This window comes from Thunnus maccoyii, chromosome 2 (genome assembly GCF_910596095.1).
Source record: "Thunnus maccoyii chromosome 2, fThuMac1.1, whole genome shotgun sequence".
Classification (NCBI taxonomy): Eukaryota; Metazoa; Chordata; class Actinopteri; order Scombriformes; family Scombridae; genus Thunnus; species Thunnus maccoyii.
Window position 1 is genome coordinate 16,607,603 of NC_056534.1, and position 16,278 is coordinate 16,623,880.

At 39.9% G+C, this 16,278-nt stretch overlaps 1 protein-coding gene across 1 annotated transcript; it reads left to right on the forward strand.

Moving 5' to 3' along the window:
• The first annotated feature begins 5,622 nt into the window (after positions 1-5,622).
• Positions 5,623-7,869, forward strand: LOC121885380 (E3 SUMO-protein ligase EGR2). Its single transcript, XM_042394782.1, has 2 exons — positions 5,623-6,144; positions 6,401-7,869. The coding sequence occupies exons 1-2, from the start codon at positions 5,988-5,990 to the stop codon at positions 7,729-7,731; spliced, it is 1,488 nt and encodes a 495-aa protein (XP_042250716.1). The 5' UTR covers positions 5,623-5,987; the 3' UTR covers positions 7,732-7,869.
• The last annotated feature ends 8,409 nt before the right edge of the window (positions 7,870-16,278 follow it).

A 16,278-nucleotide genomic window follows, 5' to 3' on the forward strand; every position in this document is an offset into this window, starting at 1 on the left:
ATTTCCTGGTATGGATCAGGTTCTTCTATTATTTACTCTCAAACAGTGTGGGTTGCATAGTTGGTTGACAGAATGCCAAGGCATTGAGACTTTGAGGAGCTACTGTACATCAAGTGTGATATATTTCATTTTGAAGTAAGAATTATGAGTATGAAATGATTGTCTTTTATGCTGTGGAGTAGTAATGTGGATGTGACACCAGAAACACATTTATAGTTAGTCGGGGTTTAAAATTGTTACGGTATGACAAAATCAAAAAGACAGTGAAGCTGCACTGTCCACTAAAATTAGAATTCCTTTGCAAATCTATGGATGAACAGAAACTGGCTACTGATTTTCAATAACAGGGGCAAATGTCCTTTACTTATCTGACTCAGTTTAAACCAAAATTACAGTTTGCTTTCTAGAGGGAAAAAGCAATAATAAAAATCAATAACAATAGAAAATGATAACAGTGATTTTGCTGGCATGTCTGGTGATCGGCCTAAACTACCATATTTGCAGAACCCAAATAAGGTGTAATATGATTCATTGATGTGCCTTTAGTTTTTGTCAATAGCTCGACTGCTGTTCTGCAAAATCAACATGCTTGTGGATTATGTATTGTTTGCTTTGTGTGAGCCAGAATGTAAAATGTTGTTAAAGATAATACAATTTCTTTCACATTGTTTGTAGATGTTTAATAAAGGCTCAACACAGAGACAGCACAGTTTGTCTAGCACTTGGCTAGATTAGCTTAGTGTTGCCACCATAACAGCTCTTTTTATTACTATAACATAATGAACATTGAAGAATAATATTTAAAACAAGAAATAAAAAAAATAAACAGGTCATTACTGTCCACCTCATCTTTCATCTTGCAGGCAGTGATTCCAGAAGCCAGTCACTCCTCACTGCCTCTTCAACTCTATCAGGCACCCACCTGCAAGCAAAACTCCCACACCCTGTCCAGGAGTGAACCTGAAAATAACGCGGCCAGGGGGGGTTACATATACAGAATAAAGACAAGTATTTACATTTCCCTGAGGCACAAAGCGTTCACTCCAGCTATGAAAGTAATATTAAGCGTTGCACACATGATCAATAAAGCAGGAGTAATGTAATCAAAATATAATCAACAGAGAATGAAACGAGTCTGTTTGACAGTTTATATGCAAGTAAGAATAGGTCTGCAGTTTTCAGGACACCGCTAGTTTTTTTAAATTAAAAATACAAACTTTATTTTATGCATTTGAGCTGAATTGTGCATGCTAATGCATTCAATTAGTGTCATGTGCATTTGCAATTTATGGCAAATTTTTATTGATTTGGAAATGTATCAGGCAGGCAGGCTTTAATTTAGAAAAATCATACTATGTGGCTCTTAATGTCACAAATGAAGGTTTTTCAGAAGCAATTTACTTTGTTACACTATGTGGAAAGACAAATGACTAATTTAGGAGGACTTACTATATGTTTGAACCTATTTTAGGTCAGGACCATATTAAAGGATGTTTCACATTCAGTAGAAGTGCCAAGATATCCTTTCATTAAAGCAATGTTTCATCTTCTTACCATGGCCAGTACTTTGAACCCCTTTTGAAGTCAATATCCTTGTTAAAACACGGAGCCAACTTTGCATCACTCCACATTCTTTCTCAACTTATCACGCCGTTCCCTAAGAAACAGGAGCATTTTTTCTCACACTGCTCAGATGTTAGGGAATAAAACAAAGGCTTTCATTTAACTTTCACAGATATGGAGTTACCCCTGCGCTATAATGTCAGTAAGTGCTAACATTACATAAATCCATTACTTAGTCCCTGTGCTGTGGCATTTTATAGAGGAGAGAGGTTAGCCACACTGCAGTTATCATAACAGCATCCCGTGATCTGAACTCTGTGTGATCAGATTGGTTTTAATAGACTCTGGATTACTTGGAGGCAGTTCCTCAAAGCTAAACATCTCTGGGCCTAGAATTAGAGTGCACATCTGAGGTGAAAACGATTTGTTCCGGAGAATGTCACTGCTGCAATGAAAGAGCTTATACGCTATTATCATACACTACCTTAAAAAGATGACAGGGCAGCGACTCAGATCCTTTGATACATTTTCCACCGCTCAGTATTGTAGGAGATAACATAAAATTTCAGTAGTCTAGTATAAGCAGGCTGTTTATTATGTCTAATAGTCTCTTTGCATTTGTGCTGCAATAGACACAATATATTTTATTCCATATGGCCCACAAGCTTTCTTATTTCCAGTTGATCTTGTCCATAACAAAGCACACTCGGATATTATTCAAATAGTCTGAGCTCTGAGCTCACAGGAACCCTTTCATTACAGGTCAAAATTTTAAAATACGTCTGTGGTTATTGATAAAATGCAGTCTGTAGTGTTGTGAAGACATTTTCTGCTACAGTTTTGATCCATTTATCTTACAGAGCATTGGTTTCAAACCTTTTTCCTTGTGCACAGCCATATTTGTGACCTTTTGTTGCAGGATGCGTCATCTATTTTGAGAAGTGCAATTGAACAGTGATTTTCCCTTCTCAGATTGTTTCATTTGAATACTTTTAGAGGCCCGAAGAGGCAAAACTATACAGCATTTCACAAGAAAGAAACCAAAAATCAGAGAAAAGTCTGAAAAATTACTTTTGGGGGCGTCCTAGTAGCCTAGTGGTTAAGATCCCTGATTTGTTTCAGGCTGTGGACCTTTGTTGAATGTCACCTTTCCTCTATCCTTCCCTATGTTTCCTATCTGTCTCAAAAGTGTGGTTATTGGTAAAATGCAGTCTGTAGTGGTGTAAAGGAAATGATTTTCTGCTACAGTTTTGGCCCATTTATAAACAAAATCATCTTTATATATATATATAAACATGATTTTGTGTAGCAAAATTAATATTTTTTACTCCAATAATCATCTTGTGGCCCTTGTTAGGCTACTAACACCCAGGTTGGGAATCCCTAGTGGTGGAAGAAGTATTTAGATCACTTATTTAAGAAGCTACAGTATATAATCGCAATACTACACTGTAAAAACACTCCATGACAAGTAAAAGTCCTGCATTCAAAATTCTGCAAAAGCACAGAAGTATTAGCAACAAAATGTACTTATGTATGTACTTAGTATCACTTTAATGTTGAAGTTGTTTGATGCTGAGCTAATTTTAACTGCTTTTGGGTGTTTTAATCTATGAAATATAAAAATGAAGCATAGTTTATAAGCTGGACATATGTTTGTGTGTAAAATCTGAAAAGTAATAGTGCCTACAGCTGACACATAAATCTAGTGGGGTATAATTAAAAAACAGCAAAAAACTGGAGTATGCAAGTAAAATACAAGTACCTTATAATTAAGTACAGTGTTTGAGTAAATGTACTTAATTGCTTTCCACCACTGAGAACTAATTTAGTAGATAATGCACATCACCACTAAAATATTGATTTTTATGAGCTGTCTGTGGCTTGCATCTAAAATGGAAGAGAGCATCTTAGTGTAGCCAAAAGACTTAAATCATCCCATAAATGTGATGATTGTGTGGTACGTTAATGCTAATACAGTATAATATTACACCGCTTAAACCACAGGGCCACTGCTCAAATTATACCAACAGGATCATTACACCTCTGTTGTTCCTGTAGAAAGAAATGCACCACAGGATTGAAGCAATCCGGCAAAATCATTGTGTAAATAGTGACTGGAATTTCCCATAGTCCTCTGGGATGTGATTGGATTGATTTCATGCAAAAGAATGCCATTCATATGAATAGAGAACCACAGGAAGCATTCAGAGAGAAGTAAAAAAAAAAAAGTAAAGGGTTTGTGTTGCTGGTTCATGTGTGATTACAGGACTGAATGCAGCACCGTCGCTATCCATGGTCCTGAACCTCAAACAGGTGCTAGAGGTCTGCTGCAGACTGCAACGTCCTATGAAAGAGTATCGACTTTTTGTAATAGGAAGTGTGACCACTGAGTGCACCCAGCAACAGATGCGAAACAGAAAAAAAAATGCTTTGGGGGTTGAAATGTCATGTGAACAGTTGGGTTCAACCACTGAACACCTCAGGGGTGTTATCGACTCCCTTCAATGCTTTTAAAGGCCAAGGGTTCGTTCAGGCAGGGCTTTGCAGTTTATTCGCCCTTACAGTGTGAGCGACCACAATTTTCAGCGACCACAAGAGAGGAAGTGAATTTGTGAAAGTAAATCTAAGCAGTCCACTGCCAGGGAGAGGTTTTCGGTTAAACTGCTGAAAACCATCGAGACCGTGCAGTCTGGCCCAGATATGAGGCGGGTGAATTCTCAAAGGAGTTATTAGTTGAACTGGACAACAAGTTCTTCTTGTATCCGTCTGTAAAATAAAGTCATTCTCTAGCTAGAACTTATATTCAAAGATAACCCGACAAACTGGCAAAAAAAATATCTTATTATTTGTTCATAACAAGATAGGGTTTCAGTTTAGGTCTGAGGTAACTTGACCACATATATTACATTTACATCAAACTAAGCTTCAGTACAGCGTGCGGACGTCGGCAGTCAGATCTATAAATCATACATCTCTTTGAAATCTGCACATGTTGGTTTGAACCTGGACTGGACACTGAATGCCAGAATTGCCCCCAATGATAGAGATGCCTTAGTGGAAAAATAAATACTGTAGTCTATTGCTATAACGAGTTACAGTGTCTGGGATTCCATAGTGACCTTAAACATATAGTAGCTACATCTATATTCAGAGTATCGTAAAATCCATCTGTGCATTGTATCCTGCTTTATGATATTTTATCTGTGTTCCATTTATATCCCCTTATAAAGCATACGGTGTTTAGTGTGCTGTAATATCCATAGGTCTACAATATTTCTCTGAAGTATGTTATAGACTTACTACAGCGCTTTGTTTTCTAGCTTACAATAAATTACATAAATTTACAAGTGTTATATTTGAGCGCTAAACTTCTTGTGTAGCAAATACTTTGCTGCTTTGTGAAGTTTCCAAAAAAGTGTCTTTGACCTCTGAAAGGTTACATCCTGAGTAAGTCTGTGCCATTCACTGAATATCTAAGTTGTATTATATTAATGTATAGCAAAATACCGTGAGATATTAGGAGATCATTTTGTCTTTTAGCTGCCACCTTGCTCAAAAATGTTTATTTTCTGATTTCCCTAATTTTTTTCTCAAAACTGTAGACTCCCTGAGAGTATTTGTAATATTACCCGTTACATTCGCTTCCCATTCCACCCCCTAAATTGACGGCTGCATGTCTTCTTACCCCCCAAAACTGGAATATCCCTCTGCTTTGAGTGCTCACATTTCTGTCATGTCTTATCTCTCATATGAGGACAGCGTTCACAGCCAAAACTCATCGGCGGATGCTGGAGGTACCTATAAGCCATTTGGGATAACAGAGTGTAATATTTTGAAAGATGACACCAAGAGTAACTTCATTTTTAAAAAATATTTGCTTTACTTTAATAGTCCTCAAAGCGAAATGACACATCGCTGCTGTGCAGTGAAATGCCATGCACCATTACAACGTTTTACCACCCAGCACTGGTCGCCACTTGTTGCAACGTCAGTCTCCATCTCTACAGTACGGGAGGAGGGAGGACTGGAGGGGGAGGAGGAGATGGGTGGGGGGGGGTACTCCGTCACATCCTCTGTCCATATATGGGCATGAAGTTTACACGCAGCGGGGAATCCTCTCACTGGAGCTGATGAATGGGGAGGAGGGCCGAGGGAGCTGCCAAAGTGTATATAAGGAGAGAGAGGGGAAGTCGCTGATGTGAAATCCACAGCAAGCAAATATCTACCGAGGAGCAGAGACGAAAAGGAATACCTTTAATTGCCTTTTTTGTACACCTTTTGACCACTTTGGATCATTTGTTGAAAACCATCAAAAGGGGGGAGTTGAAAGAAAAAACAAGTCATCTGCATAATTTGTTTTTTTTTACATTTCCCCCTGTTACCTTTTTCCCTGGAAGAGACGGACTTCTAAGTGCATCATTATGTTGAACAATATGGATTTGAATGCGAAAGATTCTTTTTACCCTCAGTTTGAGAATTGCAACAGTTCTTCCCTGGGAATGGAAAACAGCGTGCGGAAAGATAATCAGGAGGTATACGTCGATGCAGAGCGGGGGGTACCTGCCCAGTTTGGCCACGGTGAGTTCGCATCTTTGCACAGTCGATAAAAAAATGTGCATGCACGAGAATGTGAATATGCCAAATAGAAGTATTTTACGGGAAAAAATATTGATACTTTTGGCGCAATCGTGTATATCAAGGCATCATATGAAGGCATTCCTGTGCCAAATACGCACGAATGTTTATGTAACGCTGATTTTCTTCCTCTGCACAGATTCACAAATATAAAAAACACTGGGGGATGACAAAGTTTTCTCTCTTTCTAATCCAACAGAAGGAACCCCTGCAACTCTCAAAACCGAAGCTTCCAACTCGGAATTTGCGTTTAACCCCTGCGAGTGCCCAAAAGACACCTACACCCCCTCCTCGCTCGCCTACTCTGGCAGTTTCTATGTTGAGGCATCTCAGGGAGCGCCGTGCAGCACCGAAACACTCCTCAATATGATCACTGAGATCGTGGGTATATCTACATTGCCACTTTCAGAAGTGCAACAGAGCGGTAGCAGTCGGGGAACTTATCCATCGCCTGCGCCGATGGACACCACCAATGGGAATTTTGGAGACCCCGGCGTCAAAAGACAATCCTTCACCTGCTCCGGACCTACTCCTCCTGTATATTCTCCAGACCAGACGTGCCCGAGGTATGCTGATGATCAGGCCCAGACCAGTCAGGCCCAAGACCCGTCCACTTCCCAGCTCAGCTTCGGCTCTTCCCGAGCTCCCAACCAGAAGAAGGCTGAACCAAAGTCAGAGGCCGCATCTTTCCCTGTGGTGGTCAAGAATGAGTTTGAGAGCAGCTGCTACGAGTGGGGGACATTTAATAAATCTGACTGTTTGGAAACGAGCTTCCAGACAGAAACCTTCCCGATGTCAAATGATTTCCCCCCTGACCAGCAAATGGATGTAAAGGAACTTTTAGATACGTTCCCCCCAATTTGTCCCAACCCAGAGATGGAGTTTAAAGTGGAGGGAGGTATCAAACAGGAACCGTGTTTCTCTGACACCTGCTCTCAAAGCTACTCCAGCCCCCTGTACAGCAATTACCTCCCACCGCCGATGGGCCTCTCCTCTAACCTGAAACCATTCCCCGAACCTCCACAGCCATCTAATCAATGTGATTCCTTATACACATCACCAGCTTTACCGAGCACCATAGACTCCATCCTGTATTCTTCCTTGTTGCCAGATTCTTTTGCCCAAAGTTACACCACCCGTGCGACGAAGCCCCCCAGGGCCAGAAAGAGCCCCGCCGCCTCTCATGGCCCAGCCAAAGAGAAACCCTTCACCTGCCCCATGGAGAGCTGCGACCGGCGCTTCTCTCGCTCGGATGAGCTCAACCGGCACATCCGCATCCACACAGGCCACAAACCTTTCCAGTGCCGCATCTGTTTGCGCAGTTTCAGCCGTAGCGATCACCTTACCACCCACACCAGGACTCACACCGGGGAGAAGCCGTTTTCCTGCGACGTCTGCGGCAAACGGTTCGCCCGGAGCGACGAGAGGAAACGGCACGGACGCGTACACCTGAAACAGAAGGAGAAAATGGAAATAAAGCCACAGGTGACCCCCAGCGCATGGCCATTCACTCTTCCCGAGGGGATTTGAAGTGTGAGAACGCCCCACAAAGCTATGTGTCCACGCATACACAATATTAGGATCTTTCCGTCTTGGAAGATAAGCCAGCTGACTACAAGTTGATGCCTGAGTTGGTTTGACTGACAAGCCAATCTCTGACATAAGAGGTTTTTGCGAATATTGCAGCTTTTGAGGAGCAGAGAGGGAGGAAGGGGTCTGCTTCGGCCTTATTGCCTGCTGCTGCTGCTGCTGCTGCTGATGCTGCTTACTTTAAATACCTGGGACTCCCCGCCAGTCAGTTAGAACTGAAGAAGCCCCTTGGATGAGAGGCGAAACGTCTTGAAGTATCTACAACCAAGAAGTCCAGTTGCCCTCGATTCAACCCTCCTTGGATAACTTTATGCAAAGATGCATAAGTTGTAAAAGTCGGTAAACAGATCAACAGTGACTTGTTGCTGAAACTGTCAGTGGAGCCAAACCTCTCTGCTGCGGCATTGCATGACTGCTGTTCAGCACCTCTTCATCTGGACAGCTCCAACCTCCATCCGCCTCTCAGCCTGGATGGATTGCACTTACAGATTATTAATATTTCCATTTAAGATTCTTATTTTCTGCTTTTAGCATTCTTAGAGCAATGGTTTGGACTATGTTTCTTAAAATGCATGTTTATGTCAGTGTTTTTTTCCTTTAACCGGAATATCAACCACTGTCAAGGTACTCCTTCACTCCACAGTGAGGGTTATTGACATGAATGTAGGCTAACATATTTATGGCTTTGACCATAAAGCTGTCCATCTTTGATCAAATTTAGTGTTTGTTTAACTTCTTATCATTTGGCTGTCAGTGTTTTTTGTCATTGGTCTTTGTGTTGTGTTACAATTGTTTGGATTATTACAATTGTGAAAGATATATCATAAATGGGAAATAAATATATTTGTATTACTGTACTTCTTTGTATTTTTATAGCTAACTGTATATTTTACATTTATCACATTTGAGCATCATTTCTAAAGTGAAATGTATTCTAAATCATTAATAATGTCTTGGGTTTCGAGGGCTATTGTTCAGTAACACAATATTTTAACTTCGCACTTCATCCCATTGTTGGTATGATAAGAGTTATTTCATTGAACTGCTGATTTAGATTTAAAAGGGACCAGAATGTACACTAGTTGTGGTACGGCTTTTCGACAAAATGATTTTACAGTATGTACAGAAGTATGTTTAATCAAGCTAGAATTTACTAGCAAACCATATGAACATTGCTTTTGAGTAATCAGGTAGCACACATTGCTGCGAGTTTCTGTGGACTTTATCTTGGTGATGAAAGGGTTTTTGACTCCTGATATCTTTTGCTGGAGATACTGTAAGCTGAAAATGTTCACTTTAGCAAAAAAAACAAAAAAACAAAAAAAAAAACAAAACAAAACAAAAAAAACAATGTTGAGAGTTTGGTGAAATTGTCACCAACAGGGTACTGCAAAAAAGTAATTTAACTCGCCTTAAGTTATATTAACTGTTCAATTAAAGATTTTGTACATACACAGTTTCTACAATACATTAAATTAATATTGATGTTGTTATTTTTATGAAAAGTTTATGAACAAAATAAACATTTTCTGGAAGCAGCAAGTTTCTTGTGTGTGGTTTAGAATGATCAAAATTCTCCCTTTTTTACTCTGACCAGTCTGTTTCATACAGCATTGAATCCCCCCATCGGAGCAGTCGGATGAGTGTGTTTCTATCCCAAAATATACATGATAACACACCACCTGCGGCACCACACTGTAGCCGTAACATTATACATCACAGTTCTGCCCTGTGACTCACAAGGCTTTTGACTCAAACACATTAAAGTGAATACCCTATTACTCAGTGCTGTGATTCTCAATCCCCTCGACTTCAAAGATCACTTTTCTCATGTTGTAAATGTAGAGATGAACACCATGGACACCATGGTAATCTCTACAGGAAACCTGTTAAACAGGACATTTTCTTCCCATGTCAGTGAGATAATCTGACACTCTCTGCTCTTTCATTCCCTTGTCTATTCACTCATCCATTTTTGCAATAAAAGGATATTAATTTACACTCAGTTGCTGGATGCGATTATGGTCTATCATCACATAATTTTTTTTTTCTCTCAAAGAATGGTGGTACTGAAGTCTCATCTTGTCATAACTACCTGTGCATTATTGGAAATGCAGTTAATGGCCTCCATTTCTTGAAAGCTCTCTACTTGAATAAAAAAAGAGCAATGGAAAAAACAGTGGTGGAAACTATGGTTTCATTTTGTAGTTGTGAGTGCTTATTTTACTTGAAGCAGAGAATTTTTGCAAAGCAACAAAACTTGTATGTCAGTATATCAAAAATAGACTCAAATAGTGCTGCATTTTCATGTGGAGTGATAAAAATTCCCCAAAACCTTAAACACAGCACCAGTAATGTTCAAATAAAGCAAATTTGATTTGTTTATAATAGAGTCTACATACAAGAGCTTAGGGGGGAAAGACTGTTGCATCTATACTTTAAGTGGGATTCCAAGACACTCTGTACTCTTTGGGTCTCTCTAGGAAGCCAAGATCAATCTTACAATCTGTCAAACCATGCATGGATGGACACAGGCATGTTTTACCAGGGACTCCGCCGTGGTACGTAGGACATGCATGTGCCCATGACGCAGTTGGCTGGCAGAACACTACTTTGGTTGCCCACGGCAGTGCGTAAGTGCCTGCGCTGTCTGTATCTGACAAACATACTGTACCAGTGTGAAAATGCAAGCTGCCACATGGAGCACTGTGAATAGTATGCACACATCCTCTCCTGTCCATCACTCATCATCACTTACAATAGCAAAAGGCCTGAGCAACATCAACACACGCTCCCACATCCATGTTGTTTTAGTGGCAAACATTGTCCAGTGATGGATAGTTGAGGTTTTGAATTGCACTGATGTGCAGTCACAGTGACCATTATCCAGACACTTGAAGACTGAAGAGTTATTGAACTCTGGCCAGTGATGGAATTTCTGCATTTGTGCGTTTGGAAGCTCAAATTCACATTTGCATACTGTAAATGGTCCTTGATATATCTACAGCATGTGAGCACTGTTTCAGCTGTTTTGTCTTTATTGAATACATTTACCATGTCATAAACCTGCCTAACTCATGCTCTGATACAGACAAAAGACATAAATCAGTTATTTTCCACTGACTGACATTTATGTTTTTCGACTCCCGTAGATATGCGTAATTGCTGAAGCCATTAAGTAATTGCGCAGGAAGGGCACATGACCGCCACTGAGATCTGTGCTTTCTCAGAACGTGGACCTCTGCTGTGAATGGTAGCACATCAAGTCCATTAAATCCTCGCCAGGGTATTACTAATGCAAACATGTTAACATTAGGACTCTTACATTGGGGGGTTTATCCAAGGTAGTGTGTCTGTGTGACTAATGTATTCCATATGTAAACAGGGAGAAAACCATGAACAGATGTGATTTCACTTCTTCATTGTCTCATCCAATTAATCGCTTGATGTAGGATTGCTTCTGGATAAGTCAATGGGACTATTTATCTGCTGTACCAAACGAGTACTTTGGCTCAGGATTAAATAAAAAAATCCTTAAAATTGACAGTGAAGGATTAGATGGGCCCAAATTCTGAGGATAAGTGTCATTGCAGAATGATATGTACTCACATGTTCATTACTTGTAAGCACAAGCTATCTGTTTATTCTGATTGGCACACAAAAGTAAGTTTTTTTTCTGTATAATTCGTATATATATTTTTCCATTTCTTTTGCATCATGCACAAGCACATACTAACCTCCAGCAAATCTATCTGATAAAGGCTGATAAGTGGAGCGTACATGCTGCCCCCCCTCCAGTATCAAGCCAATCCACATCTATGGTGCCATTAAACATCTGAAGTCTATCTTAAGAGGAACAAGTACAGCCCCAGTCGTCTCTGAAGAGCCCAGCATCCCTTTTATCCGTGCTTGAACTCCAAACAATTCTACCTCTACAACAATAATCCAATAATGACTTTCAGAATATATGAAAATCAATTTATTTGCTTATATGAAGGATCAGAGGCAGTTTCAGTGGTTCAAGCTTCAGGTATCAGGTCACCTCGAGTACCTATTAATAATCAAAATCCTACTTGAGACGGTCTATATGGCCACACAGTCTCATTCGCTTCTGGATTGATCTATTGTGGGGTAATCACCACATAATTTTATGCGCACCTTTAAAATGTGCACTGGGGCACGTCATGGTCCTTGGGGTGGGCTCAGTAATCAAGGTGTACAATCGCATGGCGGTAATGGCAATCAGGCTTAGCAGATTAATTCCTCGGATCATACATCAGCCCGTTGGTCCTGTATCTGATCATGAAGAAGGGTGTAGGTGGTCTGGAGAGTGCAGGTGATTAAAAAGAGGAGAACCACTGCGGCGAGAAGGAGCTCATTATGCAAACATTTTAAAGTGCCTAATTCTTTCCATTGTTCTGGTTCCCAAATTTCTTCATTTGTATTACTGATCAGGCGAAGCACAAGACTGAGAATAACTTTTTCCTTGCTCCTTCATAAATTACAAGTCAACCCTAAGGTCAAGGAGACCAGTCTACCACTTTTATCCTTCTCACAACATCTCTATGGTAACTACGTAATAGGACTTGCAGTATATGCTGCAGCTAAAGTGAATGGATTGTGGTGAACATACCCTAGCTAGCTGAATGACTTCATAGCAATTCAATTACTCGGGAAAATTTACAGCTGCCCTTGGAACATTCCAGGTTTGAGCCCTTACAATACTACTGCAGGATTGTGGAGCAGCTGTGTAGGCTGTGGCAACCTTCCAGGAATATGAACAGTCAATGGAAATAATAATTTCAGTCAACTCAAACAGCTTTATAACCATATATCCATTTCTTTTTAACCTGATGGTCTGACATCCCCAGCTTGCTGGGTGCTTGATGCTAGTGTTAGTGCAGGAACATGGTCCTATTTAGTAATTTATAACATAAATAATTTAAAGCTGCTATAATCAATATTTTTTATAATAATGATGTATCAAATGTTTTTTTCTGCTGTGATTTTTTTACCGTTTTACTGTTTCTACTTTGTTATTTTTACGTTTGTCTACCTTTGTCTTTAACTGAGCCATGTCAAAGACGAATTTCTGTTACAATGTGACAGACAATTAAGTTTCTTGAATATGTGTAATGTGCAAGAGGAAGCTCATAGTGATGAAGCCACAGAGGTTTATCATTTAACTCTGCAATTCAGCTCTGTGGAGCATATTAGTATCTTTAAAGTAACAATCTCAAAGATCTCCGTTTTGTTCTCTTTGGTGGCACCTACGGCGATAAGTGGTAATTGCAGGTGTGTCAGTCAGTTGGCAGTTGGCAGTTGGCAGCGCTAGCAGCGACTGGAAAAAACAGTACGCTGCTTCACACACAAATGAGTTGAAGAGTGAGTCTGTTGCGTTAGCTCCGCCTACCCTTTCTGGTGGACCAACCACTGCTGGGTGATGGAAAACGCGTCACTAACTGTGCATCGCTTATGATTTTTCCAGGTAATGTTGCCACTGACACAGAGTTCGTAATACTGCTAATGCAAGGGCTTTCATCAGTGGGCCAATCACTGTTGTGTTACTTCATTCGGCGATAGATAGTGACTTAACAGACATTTATTTAAATGAAAATCTTTAAAATTATGAGTTTAAGCTCATTGTTTTAGTTTTATCACCTGCAACTTGACTGTTTTGGTTCATTCTCATAGTGTCATATTCAGGTGCAGCAGGCAGCTTTTTTCAGCAAAAAAGCACTAAAAGCCTTCTATACATGACCTGCCCTGCATCAAATGGCAGACAGCAGATATTTTTTCTCAGGAGTTAGTGGAGACCAAGAACAGAGCTGAGAGGAGAGTAAAAATTGGACTTACATTCACCAGCTTGCCAGAAACATGACTCCAAATGAATACTAATGTTGCTCTGTATCTGCTGGACGTATTAATGGGAAACTGTATGTTAACAAGTACAACTTTATAAGGTGATAATTGCAGGTTAAAAATAAATGTATAAAGGACAAATTGAGCCTTTAGAGTTCCTTGAAGGAAACAAGGAAATGCTATCACATGTTTTCCATCAAGACAATCTGCTTGTGTTCTTACAACAACACAGACCTGATTAGCCTCTCTCCCCTTCCTTCCATAACAATACCACTGTGACTGTGATCCAGCCCAGTTTGGACGGCTGTGACAGCGACTGGTAGTGACAACAGGATGAAATGTTAACCATTAACCCAATCAGCCGGTGGCAGAGTACTACAGCTTCCTCTAACAGTGAATGATCATTCAAATCAGTCATGATAGATGTTAGCAGCTATGCACACACACACACACACACACACACCCACACACACACACACACATAAAAATCCCACCTGTGCTCTCATCACTTTGTTGTTTGGATGAATCTGGGAATAACCTGTTAACAATGAACTGCCCAACACAACTGCTGTGACAAGTGCGGTTGAAATGAGCGTCAGGTGCATATATATCATCAACTCCGTGAGGGGAATGTAGCTGAAAGCATCCTGGATTGACAGTAATGACTCTGAAGGAAGTCTATGCTTATGTAAAAAAAAAAAATGTCTGTCATGCTATTACCTGTTGCAAACATCCAGATACCTGCTGTCACATTAGCATGCAGCCATCTCGCAAAGTATCTTAAACAAAAATTGTGTAAAATCCACTCATCTGTGTAACATCACCATGTACACACACACACACACACACAACTGTTAACCCCTCTTCCTGTAAAATAAATTACTGTATGACCATGTGTCCAGTAGAGCTGTGAGTGATTACTTTAGTGCTTTGACATTTGCAACAGCAGTAATGAGGCATGTCTGTGACAGCTGTGTCACTACCGGCAGCCTATGTCTCGGCTGTTCAGTTCAACGCCGGGGAAGAAGGCATACTGTGGCCAAACACTGGCACTCTCTCTAGATAATGATGGCTCACCCATAGAGAAGCGGAGAGAGGAATGTGTCGAAGTCTGAGGAAAATGTGTGCGCATGTGTGTTTTTAGTGAGAGAAAGAAGTGAGCGAGGGAGGCCGATTAAGAGTGTGTGTGAAGTGTATTAGTATGTGTGTGTGTGTGTGTGTGTGTGTGTGTGTGTGCATGTCTGTCATTGCCAAGATTGAATCAGAGACTGGGAGAGGAGGCTGGGCTGGGACATAAAGACTAGTAGTATAAAAAATGAGTGGGCTGAACACGCTCAGCTCATACAGTGCACCCTCCCGTCAAGCAGGGCGACGATTTGCATGTGCACACCAACCCCAACGCCAACTACAGTATGTATTCTGCATCTAAATTAACCATCAAAATCAAGCGCCGCTCCTCAGAGCTCCATGAAATGTATGCAAAATGTAGCTACTTCAGCATTAGCAGCTTTCTTTCCCTGCCGCAACAGTTGTTTTAATGCCTGCTGAATGCTGATAGTTGTGAATTGGAGCCATTAGTGAAGAATAACAAGGCAACAGAGAGCCTAGTTATTTTCTGGACAGGCGGGGAGAACTAACAATACAGCGCTTGTTTATCAAGGATGAGATCACTTAATTTATCTATTAGTGCATTTTTAGATTAGTTTGAGAATTAGTAGAGCTATGCCATTCGATCCTATTGTATCCCATTATGTTTCTTCTGTTTTGTTGTAATGTCATCCCATTATGTTCTATTATTTTCTATTTTATTCGGCTCTGTTCTATTCGATTTGATTCTATCCTATTCTGTCCTGCTTTTCTATTCTATTCTACTCTGTTCTGTTTTCTTTTGTTCTAATCTATCCTTACCTATTATTTTGTTCTATTCTGTTCTATTGCATCCTATTATGTTCTATTATATCTAGTTCTGTTCTATTACACCCTATTCTATTCTATTCTATTCTATTCTGTTATATTGTATCATGTTCTCTTTGATTCTATTCTACTCTGTTCTATTCTGTTTTGGTCTGTTATGTTTAATTGCATCCCTTAATGATATATTGTATTGTATTGTATTGTATTGTATTGTACAATATATTCTATTCTATGAGTTGAAAAAAAGAAAGAAAAAAATGTCAGAAAAACCACCACTAAAGTTTTTAGTCTTAGTCCATCTTAGTCGGGACTGACGAGATGAGCAGCCTTGAGTCTTTTTTACGACCTTAAATAATCTTTATTACCGTCACATGTTTATACAATAACACCATAGATACATTTGTTACAACAGTTGTCTCAGTGGTGGAAGAAGTATAATCATTAAGTTGAGTAAAAGAAGAAATACTGCACTGTAAAAATACTCCATTACAAGTCCTGCATTAAAAAATCTACTTCAGTAAAAGCACATGAGTATTATCAGCAAAATGTACCAAGTACATTTAGTAAAGCATTACTGTAGACATTTTGCAGAATAGGCCCTTTTAGAGGGTCAAAGCCCCCGAAAATGTTTTAATATTACTGACAAAATAAGTAACAATACAACTTCAAATCAGTGAGAAAAGCACAGACAGGACAAAAACACAAACACAG